The sequence below is a fragment of the Ursus arctos genome, unplaced genomic scaffold, assembly GCF_023065955.2.
Source record: "Ursus arctos isolate Adak ecotype North America unplaced genomic scaffold, UrsArc2.0 scaffold_13, whole genome shotgun sequence".
Taxonomy (NCBI): domain Eukaryota; kingdom Metazoa; phylum Chordata; class Mammalia; order Carnivora; family Ursidae; genus Ursus; species Ursus arctos.
The window spans coordinates 43,596,709-43,618,967 of record NW_026622797.1 but is presented as its reverse complement, the minus strand read 5'-3'; the positions used below and the strand labels follow the sequence as shown (position 1 = coordinate 43,618,967).

General features: G+C 38.4%; 1 protein-coding gene across 1 annotated transcript in view; it reads left to right on the top strand.

The window, feature by feature from the left end:
- The window catches only part of RFX6 (regulatory factor X6), a 56,869-nt gene extending 39,983 nt beyond the window's left edge, over positions 1–16,886 (top strand). The window contains exons 10-19 of the mRNA XM_048225862.1: positions 38–87; positions 3,222–3,381; positions 4,287–4,431; positions 6,040–6,149; positions 7,107–7,224; positions 9,214–9,336; positions 10,231–10,437; positions 11,624–12,136; positions 12,980–13,192; positions 16,711–16,886. Of these exons, the coding sequence (XP_048081819.1) occupies positions 38–87; positions 3,222–3,381; positions 4,287–4,431; positions 6,040–6,149; positions 7,107–7,224; positions 9,214–9,336; positions 10,231–10,437; positions 11,624–12,136; positions 12,980–13,192; positions 16,711–16,886 (1,815 nt within the window). The remainder of the gene's footprint in view (positions 1–37; positions 88–3,221; positions 3,382–4,286; positions 4,432–6,039; positions 6,150–7,106; positions 7,225–9,213; positions 9,337–10,230; positions 10,438–11,623; positions 12,137–12,979; positions 13,193–16,710) is intronic.
- The last annotated feature ends 5,373 nt before the right edge of the window (positions 16,887–22,259 follow it).

The window sequence follows — 22,259 nt, the reverse complement described above, 5'->3', positions numbered from 1 at the left end:
TAAGGATCTATGTTAACTCTCTTTTGCTGTGATTAAGGTTCTTACGGACGTACTCATTCCTGCAACAATGCAAGAAATGCCTGAAAGGTAGGTTCAGTCAATAAAATGTGATGATTTCTTAGTGTAGGGTTTAATCTTATCCATTATATTAAAGGAAAACATTAAATAGAAACTCATTTGTTTATCAAGATTATTTGCCTGCTTCTGTCCCTTTGTAGTAGCTAGAAGATGTGCCTCAATCCTTATATTCAAACCTCAATGAAGAAAATTGATGGAACCATCCTGAAATCCTTTTAATATGAGAGATGCCCAGGGGAAAAATAATGATTTAGGTGTCATTGACCTTGAAATATTGAGAAAGTTCTTCAATGAAAGCTGGCTAAAGGAATATAAACGGGGATAATCGATGGAAAATAGCCACAGCGATAAAAATTAAAGAAGAACTATTTTTTTTAAATGATTTTTTATTATATTATGTTAGTCACCATACAGTACATCCCCGGTTTCCGATGTAAGGCTCGATGATTCATTAGGTGCGTATAACACCCAGTGCACCATGCAATACGTGCCCTCCTTACTACCCATCACCGGTCTATCCCATTCCCCCACCCCCCCTCCCCTCTGAGGTCCTCAGTTTGTTTCTCATAGTCCATAGTCTCATGTTTCATTCCCCCTTCTGATTACCCCCCATTTCTTTATCCCTTTCTTCCCCTACCGATCATCCTAGTTCTTATGTTCCACAGATGAGAGAAATCATATGATAGTTGTCTTTCTCTGCTTGACTTATTTCACTCAGCGTTATCTCCTCCAGTGCCGTCCATGTTGTAGCAAATGTCGAGAACTCGTTCTTTCTGATAGCTGAGTAATATTCCATTGTATATATGGACCACAGCTTCTTAATCCAGTCATCTGTTGAAGGGCATCTCGGCTCCTTCCACGATTTAGCTATTGTGGACATTGCTGCTATGAACATTGGGGTGCATATGGCCCTTCTCTTCACTACGTCTGTATCTAAAGAAGAACTATTTTATCTTTATTATTAACTTTGGTCTTAATTGCAAAAGCAGAAGGCAGTGTAACGGAATTACCACCTTCTTTTAAAGAAGGAATAAGACCTCAAAGAGACTGTATTCCCTGTCTAGGTCCAAGGAATTTTGTGCCTTTGATCCCTTTCACCCAGTTTGCCCCCACCCCTGGTGACCCTCATCCTCTCTGGCAACTGAAGACAGATGGTAACCAGACTATTGTGGTGATCAGTTCACAACGTATACAAATGTCAAATCACTATGTTTTACACATGAAACTAATGTTTGTCAGTTATACTTCAATAAAAAAATCTCAAAATGAAACGATACCTGAAGATTTTTCATAAAATCTTTCTGACGTGTGAATAGAAACTGGAAAATAAAAAGCCAGATTTTTCTTTGTAAACAAAGTTAATGAAAAAGTGAAATTTATTTTGGTATTTTGGGGCACAAACAGCTGTTAGATAACATAGTTGAGGCTCAATAAATGCATGATGATCGATAAAACAAATTTTTTAATTTACTTTTTCCTCTAGATAGTTTTATTTATTTATATAATAGTTGGTGCTGTCCTAATCAATAGTTTCTTTTAATTATCAATATGTAATCTTCAAACATCTAATCTGAGCTCTGAATTAAGTCCTCTTAACATCTCTGTGTCACAGGGGATGCCTGGGTGGCTCAGTTGGTTCAGTGTCTTCCTTGAGCTGAGGTCATGATCTCAGGGTCCTGGATCGAGCCCCATGGTGGGCTTCCCACCCTGCTCAGTGGGGAATCCGCCTCTCCCTCCGTCCTGCTCCTGTTCTCTCTCTCTCTATCAAACAAATAAGTAAAATCTTTAAAAAACCCTAAATACTTCTGTGTCACAGCAGAATGGCTGCGTTTACTTAATGGCAGACATCCAGCCATGCAACCGATGTAATAATAGCTGGCCTTTATTAAGCACAGCATGGGCTTTGAGACTACATAAAGTACTTCACTTAATTCCTACAACCAGCCTGAAAGTGATTTTTTATGTATTTATCTCTTAAGAATGCAACTGGTTCTTTGTAGAAAATGAAAAACATGCATAAATGCATTTAAAAAACCCCTATTAATCTCTCCACATTCCTAATGTGTTAGGTTAGTATTTCATAGACTTTTTTCTAAGAATATCTGTAAATATACATATTAAAAAAAAACCCAGAACCATAATATACACACTAGTGCGGTATACTGTGAAAATCTTTCCTATCAACAAATACAGATCAACATTATCTTTTTAAATGGTTGCATTGATTTCCAGCACCTGAACAATACTATACTTTATTTAACCAATTCCTTATCATTGGACAATTGGATTTTTTTATAACACAACCTGTCAGATTATCCCCCAGTAGCTATTATGACCCCACATTCACAAACAAGGAACGTGGAAGCAGAAGGAATTAATTTATTTGCCCAGAGTCAGTTAATTAGTAAGAAGCAGAGCCAGGATTGTAACTGAGGGCTGTTGAACTCCACTTCTAGTCTTTTTCCTGTATTATGTTACTGCTCACCAGCGTGGGCGCCATCCCAAATGTAAATTTAGATCTCTTTTGTTGAGATATAGTGTGTAGATTGTTGACTGATTTTTAAATTTTTGTGTTTATATATAAATGTTTGTGTATATGCACAGCCAACATTTGCAATTTTCTAAATAGGGTTCTATAGTACATTTTTGATAAAGTTATATTTGGACTATAAGAACAGGTTACTACAAACTAATAGTAAATACCTGAAATGACACTATGAACCCTCTGTGATGTCTCTCAAGAAGCCAAGATATGCGAAATCAAGTGCATACGTACATTTCCCCAGAAATATTTTATAGAAAATGAACCATGAGCTGATGTTAATAATAAGGTATTATTTATTGATTACCCGCTGCATACCAGGTTTGACGGAGAAATTTCCATGAATTATGTAGTCCTCATCATAATCCTGTGACATAAATACTAATCTTATTCCTTTTTAATAGATGAAGCCAGACCTTGAGGAGATTATTTTTGGCCAAGGAGATAAATGGCTGATCTAGGCTGAATCTGTCTGACTTCAAAGTCATGTTCTTGGAATCATAGAATAACAGTATACCTCCATTAAATTACGTTTATGTAATGCATTTTGAACAATTTAGCATTTAATACATAGGTTTTTTTTTTTTGTATGTGTGCGTAGCTTATTAGCAGATATAAGGAATTTTGCTAAAAATTGGGAACAGTGGGTTGTTTCATCCTTGGAAAACTTGCCAGAAGCTTTAACCGATAAGAAGATACCTATTGTGCGAAGATTTGTATCTTCCCTGAAACGACAAACATCTTTCTTACACCTTGCTCAGGTATGTTGGTCTTTGAGTCACCAAATAAAAAATGAATTATCTGGTAGCAGAGTAAGAAATTTTCGGAGATTGGAGACCAAGTAGGCAAAAATTAAATGCAATATGAGACCCGAGTGAATGCTAACGAAATGCTAACGAAAAAGGACATTAGTGGAAAAATTGATGGAAATTTGAATTACTACTAGTGTTATAGCAATGTTAATTTCCTGATTTTGGCAATAAAGAATGGGTAAGTAAGATGATAATATTAGGAGAAGCTGAATAGGGAGTATATGGAAATATTCTGCACTCTCTTTGCAGCTTTTTTGTAAATTTAATATTATTTCAGAATAAAAAGTTAAAAAACCACAAAACTTCTGAATGCAATGTAAAATGCAAAACTGTTATTTGCTACATGAATCCCGCTAATAAAAATTAAGGTTGTGGGGACTGCGCCCAGGTGATATTTGATGTTGTGAAATCCACAAACAACACATGTTAAACTACCTACTAATTTGGCTCTCTTAAACAGGGAGAAAAAAAGTAATTCTTAAATTACTGCTTGTATGTTTGTATGTTGTTAAAATACATTTCCCCTCCTCCCAAATGATTGTTTGCTTTCTGAAAGTTTCTAGTCCCCTAAATTTTAAAAGACTTGGTTGGGATAGTTCCAGATAAGAAATGTAAGATTGTGAAATCCTTATTGTATGACCATGGATAAAAAATTCATTTTCTAATTTCAAAAATAGTTTTCAAAGCTTTAACAGAGGTGATTAGGAGTATCAGCTATTGCTTTTAGTTTTAAAATAAGAAGATATTTGTGATGCTCTTCCCTCAAGGAACTATTTCTCTAGTAGCCAAAACTTTCCTTTAGATAGACCGTCAATAATATGGTGTAGTGTCTTTTTACTTTTTACTTCCTGCAGATTGCCAGACCAGCTCTCTTTGACCAGCATGTTGTGAATTCTATGGTATCTGATATTGAAAAGGTTGACTTGAATAGTATTGGATCACAGGCCCTTCTTACCATTTCTGGAAGCACAGATACCGAATCTGATATCTACACTGAACGTAAGTCCTCTCTCTGTTTAGAGCTGGGTCTCCCAACCTTGGTACCATTGACATTTTGGGCTGGATAACTCTTTGAGGGCTAGGGGTGGGAGTCCCCTTGGACCACAAAATATCTGTTTGAGAAACCTTAGTTTATAGAAACTTTTTAAATTAAAATCATCCTCTACTTAAAAACAATTATAGCTACAGGGGCGCCTGGGTGGCACAGCAGTTAAGCCTCTGCCTTCGGCTCAGGGCGTGATCCCAGTGTTATGGGATTGAGCCCCACATCAGGCTCCTCCACTATGAGCCTGCTTCTTCCTCTCCCACTCCCCTGCTTGTGTTCCCTCTCTCGCTGGCTGTCTCTATCTCTGTCAAATAAATAAATCAAATCTTTAAAAAAAAACAATTATAGCTACAGATTGTGGAAAACCTGGAAAATATAGAAAATATTAAGAGGAAAAAAAAAAGCCATTCATAATCGCATTGCCTAGAAATAACCTGGAAATAATGGAAATGTTTTTGAGTTTTGTGAGTTTTCTTCCAGTTTTTTTGTTTGTTTAATTTTTTTAAAGATTTTATTTATTTGTCAGAGAGAGAGCGAGTGAGCACAAGCAGGGAGAGCGGGAGACAGAGGAAGAAGCAGGCTCCCCACTGAGCAGGGAGCCTGATGCGGGACTCGATCCCAGGACCCTGAGATTATGACCTGAGCCGAAGGCAGTCGCTTAACCGACTGAACCACCCAGGCGCCCTAGTTTACTTCCAGTTTTATATTACATGGATACACATTTTCCTGTGTTTTACACTCTTAGCCTCATATGGTATATGATATATGTCGAAGTGATATCTCAACACAATACTGTTTTTCAAAGCAGTAATTCCCTGCCCTGGTTCGGACAATCTGACAGAACTTACCAAGGCAATATGCATGACTAGACAACCAGGCTCTGTTTTCAGGGGATAGCAATCCACTCTTCCCCCACCCTCTCTCTGAAAAGACAGGTGTAGCCTCCGAGAGGCTGTTGCACAAATGACGAGCTGCTCTCCGGGGTGGTCCAACACCAGCCTTGTTTTCTGTTTCCTAGCAAAAAGTTTTGGGACTTTGGGACTCAGTAAGCTTCAAACTCTTTAATAAATGATAGCCCTAAATGGCCCCTTTAACTTTTATAAGATAAAAGATTATTCATGGAAGTGGCTCAATTTCGCAGTGTAGAATTTAATTTTTGCTAAAGGATAGGACCGAAAGCAGGAAATCAATGAGTTTAGCTTAGTTCATTCATCCGTTTTCAATGAATCTGTTGCAATTAATGAAAGCTTTGAATTCAGAATGAATAATCAACTACAAATGACAACTTACTCTTCCCCTGTGTATATATATATACTTATATAATACATAAGCCTATATTTCAATATGTACCAAGATACATACAATTATTATTAAAATTTTGAAGATTAAAAGCTAAGGATTTTTTTTGTTACTTATTCTCAGGAGATGAAATAATTCCTTTAACATATTTAATTGTTAATTGTCTTTCCCTTTTATGCTATAAAATTCTTAATGATTTCTAGTTTTAGGTTTTCTCTTGGGTTCAAAATAGAGTAATACTGTATTTTTTTTTAATATGGTAGATGACTCTATCACAGTGTTCCAAGAACTGAAAGATCTTCTTAAGAAGAATGCCACTGTGGAGGCTTTTATTGAATGGTTGGATACCGTGGTGGAGCAGAGAGTTATTAAGGTATTTTTCAATGACAGATTCACAAAATCGAATTTTTATTAATAGTAAATGCTAACCTGGCTGTAATTTCTTGAATGGTGGGGGAGGGGTGATTGTGTGTAAAAATGCTTTGAAAAGCTTTTGAAGACCTGCCAGTAAGGTGGCCCAAATATCAAAATTAGGAATAGGTCAGATTCGAGAGCATTGAGCATAGATTCAGTTCTATTTATCATTTCTTGAGAAAGGACTACAAGGCACTGTGCCTTCCCTGTCAGTCCATAATATTACAGAGGAGTAACATCAATAGTGTGAAAGAAAATAAAAAACTGGAAAAATTTGGCCTTTTTCTAAAAAGTAAATTTTCATAAATGCTGACAAAAAATGTGGTTTTAAGTATTTCCATTTTTTAATTCTTGGAGCGCAGTATTTTCTGTTTTCTCTGTTTTTTTCAACTCTTTCTGTTACCGTGCAAGTCATCCATCACGAAACAAGGCAATAAGGACAAATAGATCCATCACTAGTTGGTGTTAGCCATTCCATGTCAAGGAAACCAGTTGTAGTGTAGGGACTTTTTTTTTCTCCTGGAAGGAAAACAGATTATCATTCAGGACCAGAGAAGTCAGAGTTAATCATTCACAGACATATATAACCCTTCTTCGACACTTCACCTTCTGTTCTTTTTAAAGTTCTGTCAAGGGAAAATGAGATAAAATATTTTGTGAATTATTTTATTTTGTTGTCCAGTTCTGTTAGGTAACAAAACCATACGGAATAAAGATCTATTAAACCTTAAAAATGACAACAAAGACAGATGAACATTAAAATCCCTGGACAGATCATTATATCTGATAAAATAAATTGCATGTCATGCCATCTGTCCATTTGTCAGACAGCTTATCAACTTCTTGATTTTATGTAGGACGCATCGAGTAAGGAGATGACAGATTTTATAGTTTCCTTTTGTTCCTTTACTTGTAGACCAGCAAACAAAATGGAAGATCATTAAAGAAGAGGGCTCAAGACTTTCTGCTTAAGTGGAGCTTTTTCGGTGCCCGAGTAATGCATAACCTCACCTTGAACAACGCATCCAGTTTTGGTATCTCATGTGCTTTATAAAGCTCTTCCTCCCTGAAGACACCATTCACTCTCCAGTCACAGTTCCTGTCAGTTTCTAAACATGGGGCGCTGTCACTTCTCAAATCTGACTATCAAGCCAGTAGAGAATGGTAGTTATGAGCCTGGCTTTTGGGGTCAGACCACACGCGCTTAAATCCCAACGCTGCTTCTCTCAGGCTTGGTTTTAACCCAAGCCGCTCTGCTTACTGTGAAGGGGATGAATGTTTATATAGCAGCACGATCAGCAAGAGCCAAACTATGGAAAGAGCCCAAATGTCTACCGACTGATGCATGGATAGAGAAGCTGTGGTATATATACAATGGAATATCGCTCAGCCAAAAAGAGAATGAAATTTTGCCATCTGCAACGACGTGGGTGGAGCTAGAGTGTATGATGCCAAAGCGAAATGTCAGTCAGAGAAATGACTCCAGTGTGATTTCACTCCTTTGTGGAATTTAAGAACCAAAACAGATGAACATAGGGGAAGGAAGGAAAAAAGAGAGACAGGGAAGCAAACCATAAGACACTCTTAAATATAGAGTATTCTTCACTATACAGTAACTGAGGGTTGCTGGCGGCGGGGAAGGGGGGGGTGCTGAACGGGGGATGGGCGTTAAGGAGGGCACTAGTGTTCAGCACTGGGTGTCATATGTAACTGATGAATCACTAGATTCTACTCCGGAACCAATATTACACTATATGTTAACTAACTAGAATTTAAATAAAAACTTGAAGCACTAAAAAAAAAAAGAGGATGAATATTCCTGTTACTGGGTTGTGTAGGCACTTTAGTGAGATGATATTTACGAAAGCACTAGTACCTGGTGAACCCTAATGAATGGCAGCTATTATCATTACATTCCATCAGTACTTGGATAATTTTTTTTCTGTTAAACAAACAAGTAAACAGTAATTAGTACGTTACTATGCAAAGGCACTACTGATTGCAGTATGGCAAATTTTTGCGTCTTTTCCAGGAACCACATAGCTGCACTCCAAGAATCAAAGAGCAGCTGAGAAGACATACTCTCATATGTTTCTGAAACATCTTTCCTGATCGATTTGACTTGTGAAACAAATTGAGTCAAGTTAGCGCTTTCAAAAATTGAATACCTTCGTTTTCCTAAAATTTCTGGGATTCTTAGTTTTGCAGCCATAATGTGAACTTGTGAACAGTACTTCTGCATTTAGTAGTTGCTTTTCGAGAAATCTTCACATTATAAATAGGTTATAGTTAACTAGGTTGTTTTTAATTAGTTCTCAGTGATATTAGATAAAATCAGTGAACTTGCATTGAAGGATGAACAAAATGTCTTGAGCCTATTATTTGAAATCTCTTGCTTATCTGTAAGGTTTCTTAAAATATACAACATTGAAGCCTGACTTTATGCTCAAACCAGACTTTTGTTGGGAAGTCTGTAGAATAGTTCAAAAAAGTTTAAGGTTTTCCAGGACAACTTCCAAATGAAAATGACTCTTGTGCTTTTGTCCAAACCAAAGAGAACTTTGTTTCAGGCTGGAAAGACATCTTACTTGATACTTTTCTCAGACCATGGTGGCTATTGTCTAATTATTTAGTACAAAGTAAACAGAAATAGAGCAGAGTGGAGCTCATTCTCCCCAGGTTAAAGCTTATCACACTCCAGTGTGTGCCCTCTTAAAGCATAAAGCATGTCTCACTTTCATCCGTATTTTCCTTTGATGTAATTAGTGGCCAAAGAGCTGGCAGGACAGTACACACAGTAAGCTGGGCAGGCGGTACACAGAGAGATTAGAGACTCAAGTTAAGCATGTTGGTCTTAGCAGGTCATTTAAAGTCCAACAAGTATTTGTTGATTTCAGTTGCTCCTTGTAAAGTGTTGTGAGATGGTCACAAAGATAACTTGACTTCTCTCTCTCTCTTTGCTTCTCCTTCTCTCCCTGCTTTCATCTGACATTGCCCTCTCCCCGTTCCCATCCACAAACAAGGTTCTTTCCATTTGATCCGAATGCTTCTTGATGAATACATTCTCCTCGCCATGGAGACCCAGTTCAATAATGACAAAGAGCAGGAGTTACAGAATTTATTGGACAAGTATATGAAGAATTCAGGTAATTTAAAATGTATATCTTGTTTGCATATTTCTTTCTTTAAACCTAAATTCAAGAGTTTATAAGTGAGTCTGTAACAGCCTCTGATGTTTTTTCCCACGCATGGCATAACTAACACAAGATATTAGCACTGTTGGAGCACTATTTTTTTCTTTCCACAATTTACACATAGTGTAATCAAGGGACTTTACTGGAAGCTCTGAAAGATATAAAATTGATATTCTTGTGAGAATTTAGATGAAGGAGGAGAGGTGATTGTAATAAAAAAATAACCATAATTCAAGACAACACCTGTGGAACACCACCTTATACATGGTGTAGAAATAAGTTCTTTTTTTTTCTTTAGAGATATTTATTTATTTAGTTAGTTAGTTGTAAGATTGAGAGAGAGAGAGAGAGAGCACAAGCAGGGGAAGCAGCAGGCAGAGCAGGAGAGGGAGAAGCAGGCTCCCCGCTGAGCAAGGAGCCTGATGTGGGACTTGATCCCAGGACCCTGGGATCATGACCTAGGCCGAAGGCAGACACTTAACTGACTGAGCCTCCCAGGCGTCCCAGAAATAAGTTCTATAGGAATTTGGAGAAGGAAGAGAACATGTCTATTTGGGATGTGATGACTTGCATTTTGAAGACTGTCCACTCCAGAGTGGATTCCTTGGTGCTCCCTCAGAACACACCTCACACTCACAAATGTACAGGTAACAATGACCACAAAACCCCAGCACCACTGCCATGACCAAAGATCTGCCAGCCTTGTTTCCCATGGAAGAGATTTCTCTGGAGTTTCCAGGTTTACGACACAACCCTAAAACTTTCAGTTTCCTTTCCTTGGGCTTATTTATTGGGAACATGGGAATGATGTTAGCCTTCCCAGTAAAAAAAGAAAAATCTTTCTAGATGCAAGTAAAGCTGCCTTCACTGCCTCTCCAAGTTCCTGCTTCCTGGCCAACCGTAATAAAGGGAGCACTGCTTCCAGCGACACTGTGAAGAATGAAAGCCATGTGGAGACAGCCTATCTTCCTCTGTCATCCAGTCATCCTGGAGGCTTCCCCTCTGCTCTGCACCCGTTCCCTGCTGGGAATACAGACACCATGCCGCTCACAGGTATGCAGTGAAACACTCAGGCTTTACTCCATCTCTCAGGAGCCTGTTCCTTTGTTTTCTTCAAACCTGGTAACATCCAGCCATTCCAAGGATAAGAAAGGCTTGTCTCAATGAACTTTTATTAAACCTTTATATTTTTGTGATTTTCAGCATTTGTCATTCACACTTTTATCCATACCATTATTAACATCCATACCACGCTCTGGCGTGCTCTCTTAGTTATATTGGTAACACAAATACTTATTTTCATTTAGTGGAAGAAAAAATTAGATTTGGTATATATAAAATGTTGAAGATGCTTTGAGAGTCAAAATATGGGCTTCTTATTTATTTTTGGCTTTTGAGGAGCCTTTATTTCTCCTCCATTAAAAAGTAGATTTGGTCATTTTAAGATAACCATTACAATAATTCTCCTCTTTGGTCTAGAGACTCATTTGTGTCAATCTGAAAGGTTAGTGGCTTGAACTCATTACTAGATAATATTTTAAGTCTGCTGCTTGTCTTCTGTCTTTCCTGAAATTCATAGACAAACTTCATTGGACACACAGAATTTTAAACCTGGAAGGGACTTTTAGTTCAGGGGCCCAATTCTACCCATGGAAAATCAGACACCCAGGGAGTTGATGGCATTCATAACTCATTGTTCATCAGTGGTGTCTGCATGACGTTTTGAATCGGCTGCTTTGAAGGAGTGACTTTATTGCCTTTTCCTTTTACCCTAAAACTCAAAGCATTTAGCATTCAGCTTGTTTTTTAATTATGGGGAAATGTGAAGAGCAGATCCCTTGACCCTCCCAAGCTTGAGCTCTGTCTTCATGTCCATGGAAGCATGAAGCCATCCCAGACTATTTTCCACAGTTACGAACACCAGGAGCCTTCACTGTTGTGAAATATACATGTATTGCAATGGTGTTATGTATGTACGTATGTATGTATGTACGTACGTATGTATGTACGTACGTATGTACGTATGTATGCATGTATGTATGTATGTATGTATTTATCTATCATAATGATATCTTTTAAACCCAGGTTTTTAGTGTTCCCCAGTTCTGTTATTTTCAGAGAGTGGGAAGGAACCAAATTAGAAAAAAGTATATTAACACATCTTTTAAATAATTTTTAAAGATGTGTGCCCATTTATTTTAACATGCCGCTGGTGAATGCTCTGTGAATCTTTTTCCAGGTCAAATGGAGCTTTCCCAGAGTACTGGTCATCTGATGACACCACCCATTTCTCCAGCCATGGCAAGCCGAGGAAGTGTCATTAACCAGGGGCCAATGGCGGGGAGACCTCCAAGCGTGGGCCCGGTCCTGTCAGCCCCCTCACACTGCTCAACATTCCCAGAGTCCATTTATCCTACCCATCCTCAAACCAACCAAGACTTTTATGGGACCAACTCTAACTATCAGACTGTGTTTAGGGCACAGCCTCAACCCCCATCAGGACTCTATCCTCATCGCCCCGAGCATGGTCGATGCATGGCCTGGAGTGAACAGCAGCTCTCTAGAGACTTCTTCAGTGGCAGCTGTGCTGGGTCTCCATATAATTCTCGACCACCTTCCAGCTACGGACCGTCCTCACACAGCCAGGATTCACACAGTATGCAGTTTTTAAATACAGGAAGCTTCAATTTCCTGAGCAGCACAGGGGCTGCCAGCTGTCAAGGAGCAACATTGCCTCCTAGTTCACCTAATGGTATTGAAAATTTTAAAGCATTTTTCCTGGTTTTTGAGATGGCAATAAGGCAGAATCAGACACTGAGCTCCACCTCTGCTGAGCGGCGTGTCATCCCACGTAAAGTTTCTAAAGCTCATGGAATCTTAGACACTTGGAGCTCATTTCTTCCATATACAAACATGTCCCTAATACTCGTGGTTTTTTAAAGTTGCCCTTCTAAGTGCCACAAATGATGAAAAACTATTATGTTGAACTGTGTTTGAGATCTCCCTTAGTAAGCCCCAAAGAAGAATGTTTCGTTCTTTGAAAATATTTCTAGTGAATAATGTTTCTTCTGGAGAACTAGCAGATCTTACAGGTTAGGACCCAAACAGTGCCCCTATTAGTCTGATAAAGCACCTAAAGTTTAGGGAGTTGGAAAGATCTGTGGACTTCTTCAGTCACCAAAACAGTCTCTGTGTTCTCTGTCCTAAGTGGAGGTCAGTCCTTCTTCCAGAAGCATAAATCTATAGATAAAATTGGTATTTGAGTAGTGTAGTCTTTGTGAGAGGTTAGCAGTACTTTCTTTCTTTATAGGAAGATCTTGTTAATTTAGAGGAGGAAAATATGAGAGAGTTGTAGTCTTATATCTGAAACTTAACAGTAAGATAACTCCTTTATAGTTTTAAAAACACAAAACCAGCATAGGGAACCATATCCATATACAAGCACGAATCCAACTCTCTAGTAAACGGAGATGTGAAAGTCATACTTATAACATGGTATCTTTAGGACTCTACCCTGTTAACTTGTCCTTTGTTTCCTTCCTGGAATATTCTTTGTAGTAAGTGAACGGTGCATTCTTGACATTTTCTGTTACAGGATACTATGGAAGCAACATAAACTACCCAGAGTCTCATCGACTTGGATCGATGGTGAATCAACATGTTTCCGTCATCAGCAGTGTTCGCTCACTGCCTCCCTACAGTGACATCCATGATCCTCTTAACATTTTAGATGACAGTAGTAGAAAGCAGACCAGCTCGTTTTACGCAGACACATCACCTTCAGTTGCGTGTCGAACTCCGGTAGTAGGTAAATTAGTAGTTCTTGAAAACATTTTACAAAGCTGCTGACCTCAGGTATGTAGTTTTACTTTGGAGGGTGACTGTTGAGGTGAATGGGGCACTCGTGTTCCCAGGGTGATTCATCACTTTGGATCTGAAGTCTTATTTTTGTGTTAGTAACGGTCTCCCCTGGTCCCAGGATATATGTCACTGTGCAACCTAATGCTAAATCTGTTATTCTTTCAAAAAGAATAGCTGGCATTTTTTATGTTTGCAAAAAATAAATAGAACCCGTTGGATGCAGTCTAAAAGACTGCAAGTTTTACGAGGGCAGGAATGGTGTCTTTTTCTCACTCTCTCTTGTTCACTGTTGGCCCCAGGGGCAGAGCCAAGAGCTGTCTTTGGCCCCATTGTCTCCAGCAATACCCTAAAACCACTCCAGGTTTAAAACAGTGGTGATTTGTGATAGAGGTTACTGGCATTTTCTCAATTATATGTAAAATGTGATTAGACAGCTCTGTAGAAAATGTTGCTGTTTTTATTGTTCTGCTACATACAGTTTGAGTACAAATAAGCAAAACTGTGTGTTTGCCGTGAAGTCCCCTAACATCTTCTTGCAACCAGGTTGCTCTCCCTGGGAAAATCGGGCGACGTACTGGATGCATCAGCAGCACCCAGCCAAGAGTCTGCCACGTAGTAGGAACTCCATACATCAGGGAGTTGAGAAAAAGGGGCAACAATATATGGATAGATTGAGTTTCCCATATTACTAACAAGGGATCACAGGGCAAGTACATGTGCACGTGAGTACCAAGGCAGAGTGTTAATGCTTATATGCGATGGTTGAAATCGTCCAATGGTCTAGATTTCAAGCTAGCCTAAGTAAAGGGCATTGACACCCAACTGGAGCATAAGGGAACATGAGATAAATTCCATCTCTCCCCTCTCAGTGTGCTTTTCCAATAACTCAATAGGAAGCACTTCTTCCCTTCCCGTGACCATCACAGATGCTCCCTGAGCAGAGCCTAGCAGCTCATCTCATGCTATCTGCAGATGGTCATTGCTTCTAGGTTACTCTAATGAAGCAGAAAATTCCACTTCAGGAAGTTTCCTCACCGTGAGACTAAAATGTACCGTGTTGCTATTGTTACTATTAGTTCTGTTTACTCATAGAGATAGTGGAAGCTTTGCTGGAACATAGCTTGGGTGTAGGATGGATTTTAAGCTTTCGTTGTCAGAGCTGACTTACAGGTAAAGAGCAAAGAGGGCTTCTGAGTGAAGAGAGGGACTAGAATAGGTGGGTAAGTAGTGCAAGGGAAGGTAGGACCCACTGTCTCTTTCCTTAGGTATAAAGCCTGGTTTTCAGGGACATAGCAGGCAGTTAGAAAAATGAGAAAAACCGCAATGAGGAGTCACCAACCATACATGCAGGAAATGTAGTGTCAGAGAGCCAGTTGGTCAAATTCTTGGGAACCTACGACTATATGCCAAACTTCATTCTAGGTGTGAAGTTATAGTGGTGATTGGGATGGAGTTCTTACCTATAAGAAGTTTACATTCTAGAAAGGAGAGATAAGGCAATGGAGACATGGACAGATGCAGTAAAAAGATAATGTTGGGTACTCTAAAGTCAGTGAAATAGGGTAACTATTTAATAGTTATGACAAATAGTTATGGAGAAACTGCTTTTGGTAAGATAATTGGGAAAGGAATCCTGAGGCAAAGATATTGGAGCTGAGAGCTGAGTGATGAGGAGGCAATGACATGAAGATCTGATGGTGGAGTTCTAGGCAAAAGAAAAGACAAGTGCATATCTCTGAAATGGGAACAAGGAAAATTCAGCGGGCAGAAAGAAAGCCAGTGTGTTTTGAGCACAGTGAATGAAGACAGTAGACTAAAGAAAATCAGCGGGCAGAGACCAGTTCACAGCAGTTGTTGTGAACCAGGGCGAGGAGCTTAGATTCTGTTCTAAGAGTCATGGGGAGTCATTGTAGCATTTGAGGAGAGTGACAATCAACTGCAGCTTCAGCAACATCATCCTGGCTGCTCCCTGCAGAGTGAGGGTGCAGCAAAGGTGGGGGTCATGAGACCAGTGAGGAGGCTGCTTTGTTGGTCCAGGTAGGAGAAGATGGTGGCTTTTTGTTTTCGTGTTTAAAGTTTTTCAATTTAAAATAAACTAATTAACATATAGTGTATTATTTAGTTTCAGAGGTAGATTTTAGTGATTCATCAGTTGCATATAACACCCAGTGTTCATTACATCACGTGCCCTCCTTAATTCCCATCACCCAATTACCCAATCTCCCTATCCACCTCCCCTCCAGCAAACCTCGGTTTGTTTCTATAGTTTATATATATATATATATGTATATATATATATACATATATATATATATATATAGTGATTTGAAGGGGTACCTGCACCCCAATGTTTATAGCAGCAATATCCACAATAGCCAAATATATATAATTTTACATCTTCTTTATCCATTCATCTGTCGATGGACATCTGGGCTCTTTCCATATTTTGGCTATTATGAACATTGTTGCTATAAACATTGGGGTGCAGGTGCCCCTTCAAATCACTATGTATCCTTTTGATAAATATCTAGTAGTGCAATTGCTGTATCATTGGGTAGCACTATTTTTAACTTTTTGAAGAACCTCCAAACTGTTTTCTAGAGTGGTTGTACCAGTTTGCAATCCCACCAACAGTGTAAGAGGGATCCCCCTTCTCCACATCCTTGCCAACATCTGTTGTTTCTTGAGTTGTTCATTTTAGCCTTTCTGACTGGTGTGAGGTGGTATCTCATTGTGGTTTTGATTTGTATTTCCTTGATGCTGAGTGATGTGGAGCATTTTTTCATGTGTCTCTTGGCCATTTGTATGTCTTCTTTGGAGAAGTGTCTGTTCATGTCTTCTGCCCATTTCTTGATTAGATTATTTATTCTTTGGGTGTTGAGTTTGATAAGTTCTTTATAGATTTTGGATACTAGCCCTTTATCTGAGAAGACATTTACAAATATCATCTCCTATTCTGTAGGCTGTCTTTTAGTTTTGTGAACTGTTTCCTTTGCTGTGCCGAAGTTTTTTTATCTTGATGAAGTCCCAATAGTTCATTTTTGCTTTTGTTTCCCTTGTGTTTGGAGATGTGTCTAGCAAGAAGTTGCTGTGGCTGAGGTCACAGAGATTGCTGTCTGTGTTCTCCTCTGGCATTTTGATGGATTCCTGTCTCACATTCATCTTGAGTTTATTTTTGTGTATGGTGTAAGAAGGTGGAGAAGATGGTGGTATGAATAATGGAAGAAGTGTGGATGGGAAGAGGAGGTAGATTTGGGATATATTTGGATGATAAGGTTGTCTGAATTTGAGTTTGAAATTGAGTTTCCTTTGTGAAATGTGTAAAAGAAATAACAATTTCTAGGAAAATAGCATAGATATGTGTGATAAATGCAAAAATAAATACAGAGGCTTAAAATGAGAGACACTTGCGAAGAAAAAAAATGTTGGTCAATATTCAATTGCTGTTTATATTTTCGCTTACAGCATCCAGCTTGCAAACGTCAATTCCTTCCTCCTCATCTCAGTGTATGTATGGAACTTCCAATCAGTATCCAGCTCAAGAGACCCTGGATTCCCATGGAGCGAATAGTAGAGAAATGGTGTCCTCTTTACCACCCATCAATACTGTGTTCATGGGAACAGCAGCCGGAGGCACTTAAACTAACAATGTTGGGCGGGGATTGAAACCAAAACTCTCTACTGCTCAAATATTATTCACTCAGATTGCCATCAGGGCAAAGAAAATGAAATATACAGTGACAGGACATTGTTTTTCAAGTCACTGGTACAGAACTATGGACAATACCATAATGAGTGGAGACACTTGCAGACTTTGTCTTACACTCAAATTCTTTAAAATGTGATCTCATTATTAATTATAGTTTCAAACATTATCAGATGGAACCAGTGGAGCTGTAAAGATGCAAACATTTCAACTATGAAGATTTAATATTTTGCTTCCTAATTTATTGAAAATCTGTTTGCTTTTTCTTCTTTGGTCTGTAAAAGGAAAAATATATTTAATGCCTTTAAAATAACTTTAATTTATTAGGGTCTCAGAATCATTGTTTACTGTCCCTTATTTGACCAAAAGTCAAATGTGTATGTTCTACCTCCTATGGAAATGTTTACAGGGTCAAGACTTAATTCAGTTCAGCCTAGACCAAAGTTGCTTGACTTTCAATCCTGTGCATTAGTGTGATGATTACTGTTACGTAGCAGTATTCCGATTCTATGTAACTGAATGGAGATTATGAATGCTTTCCCTCTTTATTTAAGAAAGATAAGACGAAATGAAAGAAATAAAGTATGAAAATATTTTCAAAGGCTTGATTGCTCTCAGAGCTGTTACTGTTTGGGAAGAATGCTTGGTTTTTGCAGGCAAAGCTCCTTTGGATATTGAATTAAAGACTAAAGCTGGTTGGCCAAAACATCATAATTCAGGAATATTTGCATATCGTATCCATGCATAGAAATATAAGGAAATTGTGGCTGATAGGCTGTTTAAACTTCTATAGATTTGGAAGCAGTCTTTAATCAAGTAGTTGGCTTAGAAACTGAGAGTGAATGAGTGTTCAGGGATCACCCGAATGCAAAGAGAAATTCGGAAGTGAGGAATTCATTCCGTATGAGTTAATAGAATTTGATACGCCATCTACCTAACTCTGTTTCTTTTTCTTTATCAAATGTCTTAGCTGTGAGGTCTGTTGTAAGACTCATGGCCTGTAATGGCGAACCTCTATTAACTTCACAGGCTTTTCCTGTAGTCTTACGACAGGCCTTATATTATTTGTATTAAGGATTGGATTATACTGTGATCTCCGGGTACATTTTTAAAGGATTTGTAAGCCCCAAATACCCATTATACATCATGATGTAATTTGGTGAAGACAAACTGTGGAATTGTTTTCAGCAAGCAATAAACAATGAATTGTGAACTTGTCAGAGTGTTGCTACCATTTGCTCAGTAGCGTGCTTAGTAGTATGTAGTTTATGAGCTAATTAATTTGGCAGAAAAATTTTGCAACAGTAACAAACCATGAGAAATAGCAATAAGTGTTCTATTATTTGCTATAATAATATGGTAAGAGTACAAAGGGAAGTGAAATTAATAAGGGCTTGGACTGAAGTAAAAAACAAAACAGCTTTAAGAAATGTTTGGACAGAAGTCTTGAAAATTAAGAACCAAGTTTCCACTGTATAGTAATTAAATAAATATTCAGCAGCTATTTTGTAACAGACGCATTGGAAAATGCAAGTTGAAAAAGATGAAAATGAAAATACAATGACTGTGGAAAAACTCTGCCAACACCTTTCCTAAATTCTGATGTAATGATGAACATGTGATATGATAGGAAATAGAAGCTCACCGAAGATTTTTGAGTAAAAAGCAATATGGGGGAAGTGATGTTGAGGGAACAGCCAACAGTGGCTGGAAAGGGAGGTGGACCAGGCAGAAGAGGGACGAGGCCCAGAACGGGCTATCTCGGAGGCTGTTTCTCTCATCCGCATGTCCAGCAGATAAGTGCAGAGACTACCTAGAAGTGAGGGAAAGGAGTGGGAGAAAGAAGCCCAAAGATCGTTTCGAAGAGGCACGAGCATCATTTAGTACAACTGAAGGATCGGTGACTGACTAGAAAGAAGTGATTAAAGAGGAACATGTTAGTAGTGTGTCTCAGGTGTTCCTTAACCCTCTTTGCAAAGTGTTTCAGTGTAAACAGCTGACCCTAAGTTGAGAGCCCCTTTGTAGATGAGGAGCAGGGAGCAGAGCAGAAGACAAGTGAATCTTGTCTCTGGGCTTCACGTGTATCTGGCTGACGACAAGGGTTACATTTTGACATCAGGAAGACTAACTTGCTCCTTTCCCCAGGCAGGGGTACTTGAGTTTATCTCTATTGGACGTAGAATAATTTTCTCAGTTTGGGCACTCTTGGCTGTCAGGCAGGACAGTTCTCGGTTTTACAGGACTAGTCTGAATATTACACGAGACTGAGTATCCCCGGCCCTCAAGCACTAAATACCAAAGCACTCCCCTCACCCAGCCTTGGGACAACTAAAAACATCTTCCACATTTCCAAATGCCCCTGGAGAGGCAGGGCCAGTCCTGCATGAATTAAAAGTGACAGCATCTTTAATTTTACCTCGAAGTTGCTTGAGACATTCAATACCTTTCTGCCCCTCGGCTACCCTCATCATTTGAGAATTGTTTCCTCCATGAATCTAAAGCTTGGATGCTCAAGGCATTTTCTGCTATTCTTCAGGTTAATTTTAATAAATTTTAATACATTTAATATAGTTAAAGGATCTTGCTTTGTTTTTTAGTGTCTGTAGTGTTCTGTAAATAAATGATTCTTCAAGTAATTTTTAGGAGTTGTGGAGTATCAATTATAAAGAAGTGACCTGTTCAAGCTAATGCTTATGGGAAGCCCAAAAGTAAGGTTAGAAATAAAAAAGCTAGAGGTTTATAAATTCAGTTCTTGGGGTGCTACCTTTCAAATTTTGTGTTATAATGGTTACTATAGATAAATGGCATAATGAAAAATGAATGTTTCAAATAATTCAGTGGATTCTTAATACAATTCAGGCACCAAGAGTCTGTTTTACAACAGCTTGAAGAGAAACTAAAACCCAGGTATATCATTAACATAGAATTACAGGTCAGAAGAGATCTGATTTATTTTCCTCTCTCCAGGTAGTGCTATACTCAGAAAAGTTAGAGCTCTCTTCAGTTATATGTTCCCAAGTATGCTTTCAGCTTAGAAAGATGTTTTTTAATTATTTAAGCTAAATTCCAATTATAGTTGTGATGTAAAATCTTTCTCTTTGTTTCTGCTTTGAAAGAGAAATTTCCATGAGACCCTCAAGGTCGCCCAGGTCAAGAGCCCATTTTGGAAATGGGAAGGAGAATATTTTTTATTGCCATGATGCCTAAAGAGAGCAGGCACACTGGCATTTAGTGTCAGGACCAGGGATGTGAGTATCCTGCAATGTGTGGAACAGATTTGCACGATGAAGAACTGTAACACTTCTATGGAGAAACGGAGGTAGACCAGTAGGTTGTGAGATGAATGTCGCCACATTTTGCCCAGTAGTGGTGTTCTATATTAAATGGTATCTACTGAACCCTATCAGATGATTTCTTCAGGAACGGTGACTATGAAACTCATACACACAGCCTAGAAAAGCAAACAGGCAGTAGAGTATGAGCAGAGGTGGGCAGAAAGAGAGAAGGAGAGCTAGAGAGAAGCCGGGTTGTGAGAGGGGTCCAGCAGGCAACAATGGGTAGGTCCCTCTAACAGGACACCGAGACGACAGGTGTCCAGAGCTAGATCTCTAGACACCAGAGCTGGCACTGCGCCATCCTGAGCAGTGAGGCACAATGCCCAGTTATCCTCTGTCCTCTCAGATTTACCCTCAGAGCCCTGTTGACAGGATCTCCATTTAGCTGCTCAGAGTACACCTGCTCTGTCTACACCACCAGTCCACAGCAGCACGGATTTCCTCTTCTTCAGAAAAACCTGATAGACAGTAAATTAGAGGCTCACTGGTGATGTTTTTCAACCATGGAATTTATGCTCATACAAACGCAGTCCACACACAGGACAAAGAATACTGCCAATTCTTGAAAGTGAGCCCAGGTAGCGCATTCTCCCCCACCCACCCACCCACACCACCCCCCACCCCCAAAAAAAAGAAAAGGAAAAGAAAAAAGAGAGAGAGAGAAAGAAAAACCCTTTGAAATAAATGAACTCTGAAACCCAAACCCAAAGTTCCAACCTTTAAAAAAAACAGGAGACAAACAAGAGTAATGTCTGAACTCCCTGGAAGGGATATTAATTACTTGTCATGCAAGTCTCATGTTAACAGCTATGAACTCTTCTAAGGCCTGGAGTAGCAAACTGGTCATACTATATTTTGAAGGCAGACTTATAATCCCAGGTGAGTTATAGAAATTTAAACAAAAACCTTCCAGAAAAGTAAACAACAGTGATTATGGCATACAGAACATTTTGTGCTTTGAGAAAGATAAGAAATGATGAGTTTGTATAAAAGGTTATTGTACTATCTCATTCAATTATTGAATTCTAAATTAAATCCTCAAGTTTTTAAATGGCAGAGAATACAACTTGTCTATTCCAAAAGCACACTGATTAAATGAAAAGAAAATAAATTTCGGTTACTCCTTCGTTACAGGTGTTAACAATGGCTGGAAAAGATTGGTAGTTGCAATGAGCATTCTATTCATTAATTTTGAGATATTTCATTACAAATAAGGTCCTATCTCTGTTCTGACTGGTAAAAAGCTTTTCAGTTTTCTAATATCAAAATCATATAAATAGTGCTAATTTTTATTGATCTTGGGCATATAGTATTATGGTAGAAATGTTTCTCATTATAAAAATAGTTTATTTCCAGAATGAGCCAAGTAATTTATTTAGGTGTTTGTTTGTTTTGGTAGAATCTAATCCAGTTGGAGAGATCTTTGATTTTTTTCCTCAAAATTCTCTTGTAATATCTATAATTTAAATCATATTCATGCTGGTGTTTATGGGGATAAAAATGACCACTCATTAGTTTGACCATTTTTCTTGTCATATTTAGAAGTTCTGTCAAAACTAGAAGGTTCTAGTTCTCCCTGTCCGTTTAATAGCATGGCAGCTTCGGACACATATATAGATATAGAATACTTCTAGATTCCTGTTCCTATTAAGAACTTTATCTCATTATTTGTAAATATTTCACTTAATGTCAAGACTTAAAATTTATTTATAGCTTGAATATTTTAATGAAATGTCTTGGTCATGTTCTTAGGCTCGGTTAAGTTTTGTTAAGGAGTTAATATGTTGAAGGTTCCAAGAGATACTCATTTTAGCCCACATTTTAACAAATAATGTCTGTTCACACTGATAACAAGGACAAGGTCCCTCCCTTCATGGATCTTACATTAAGTTAAGCATTTACATAACTGGTTACAACCAAGAAATAATTTATTGACATTGTGAAAAGAAGTAAAGGCTGCTCAGAGAAATAAT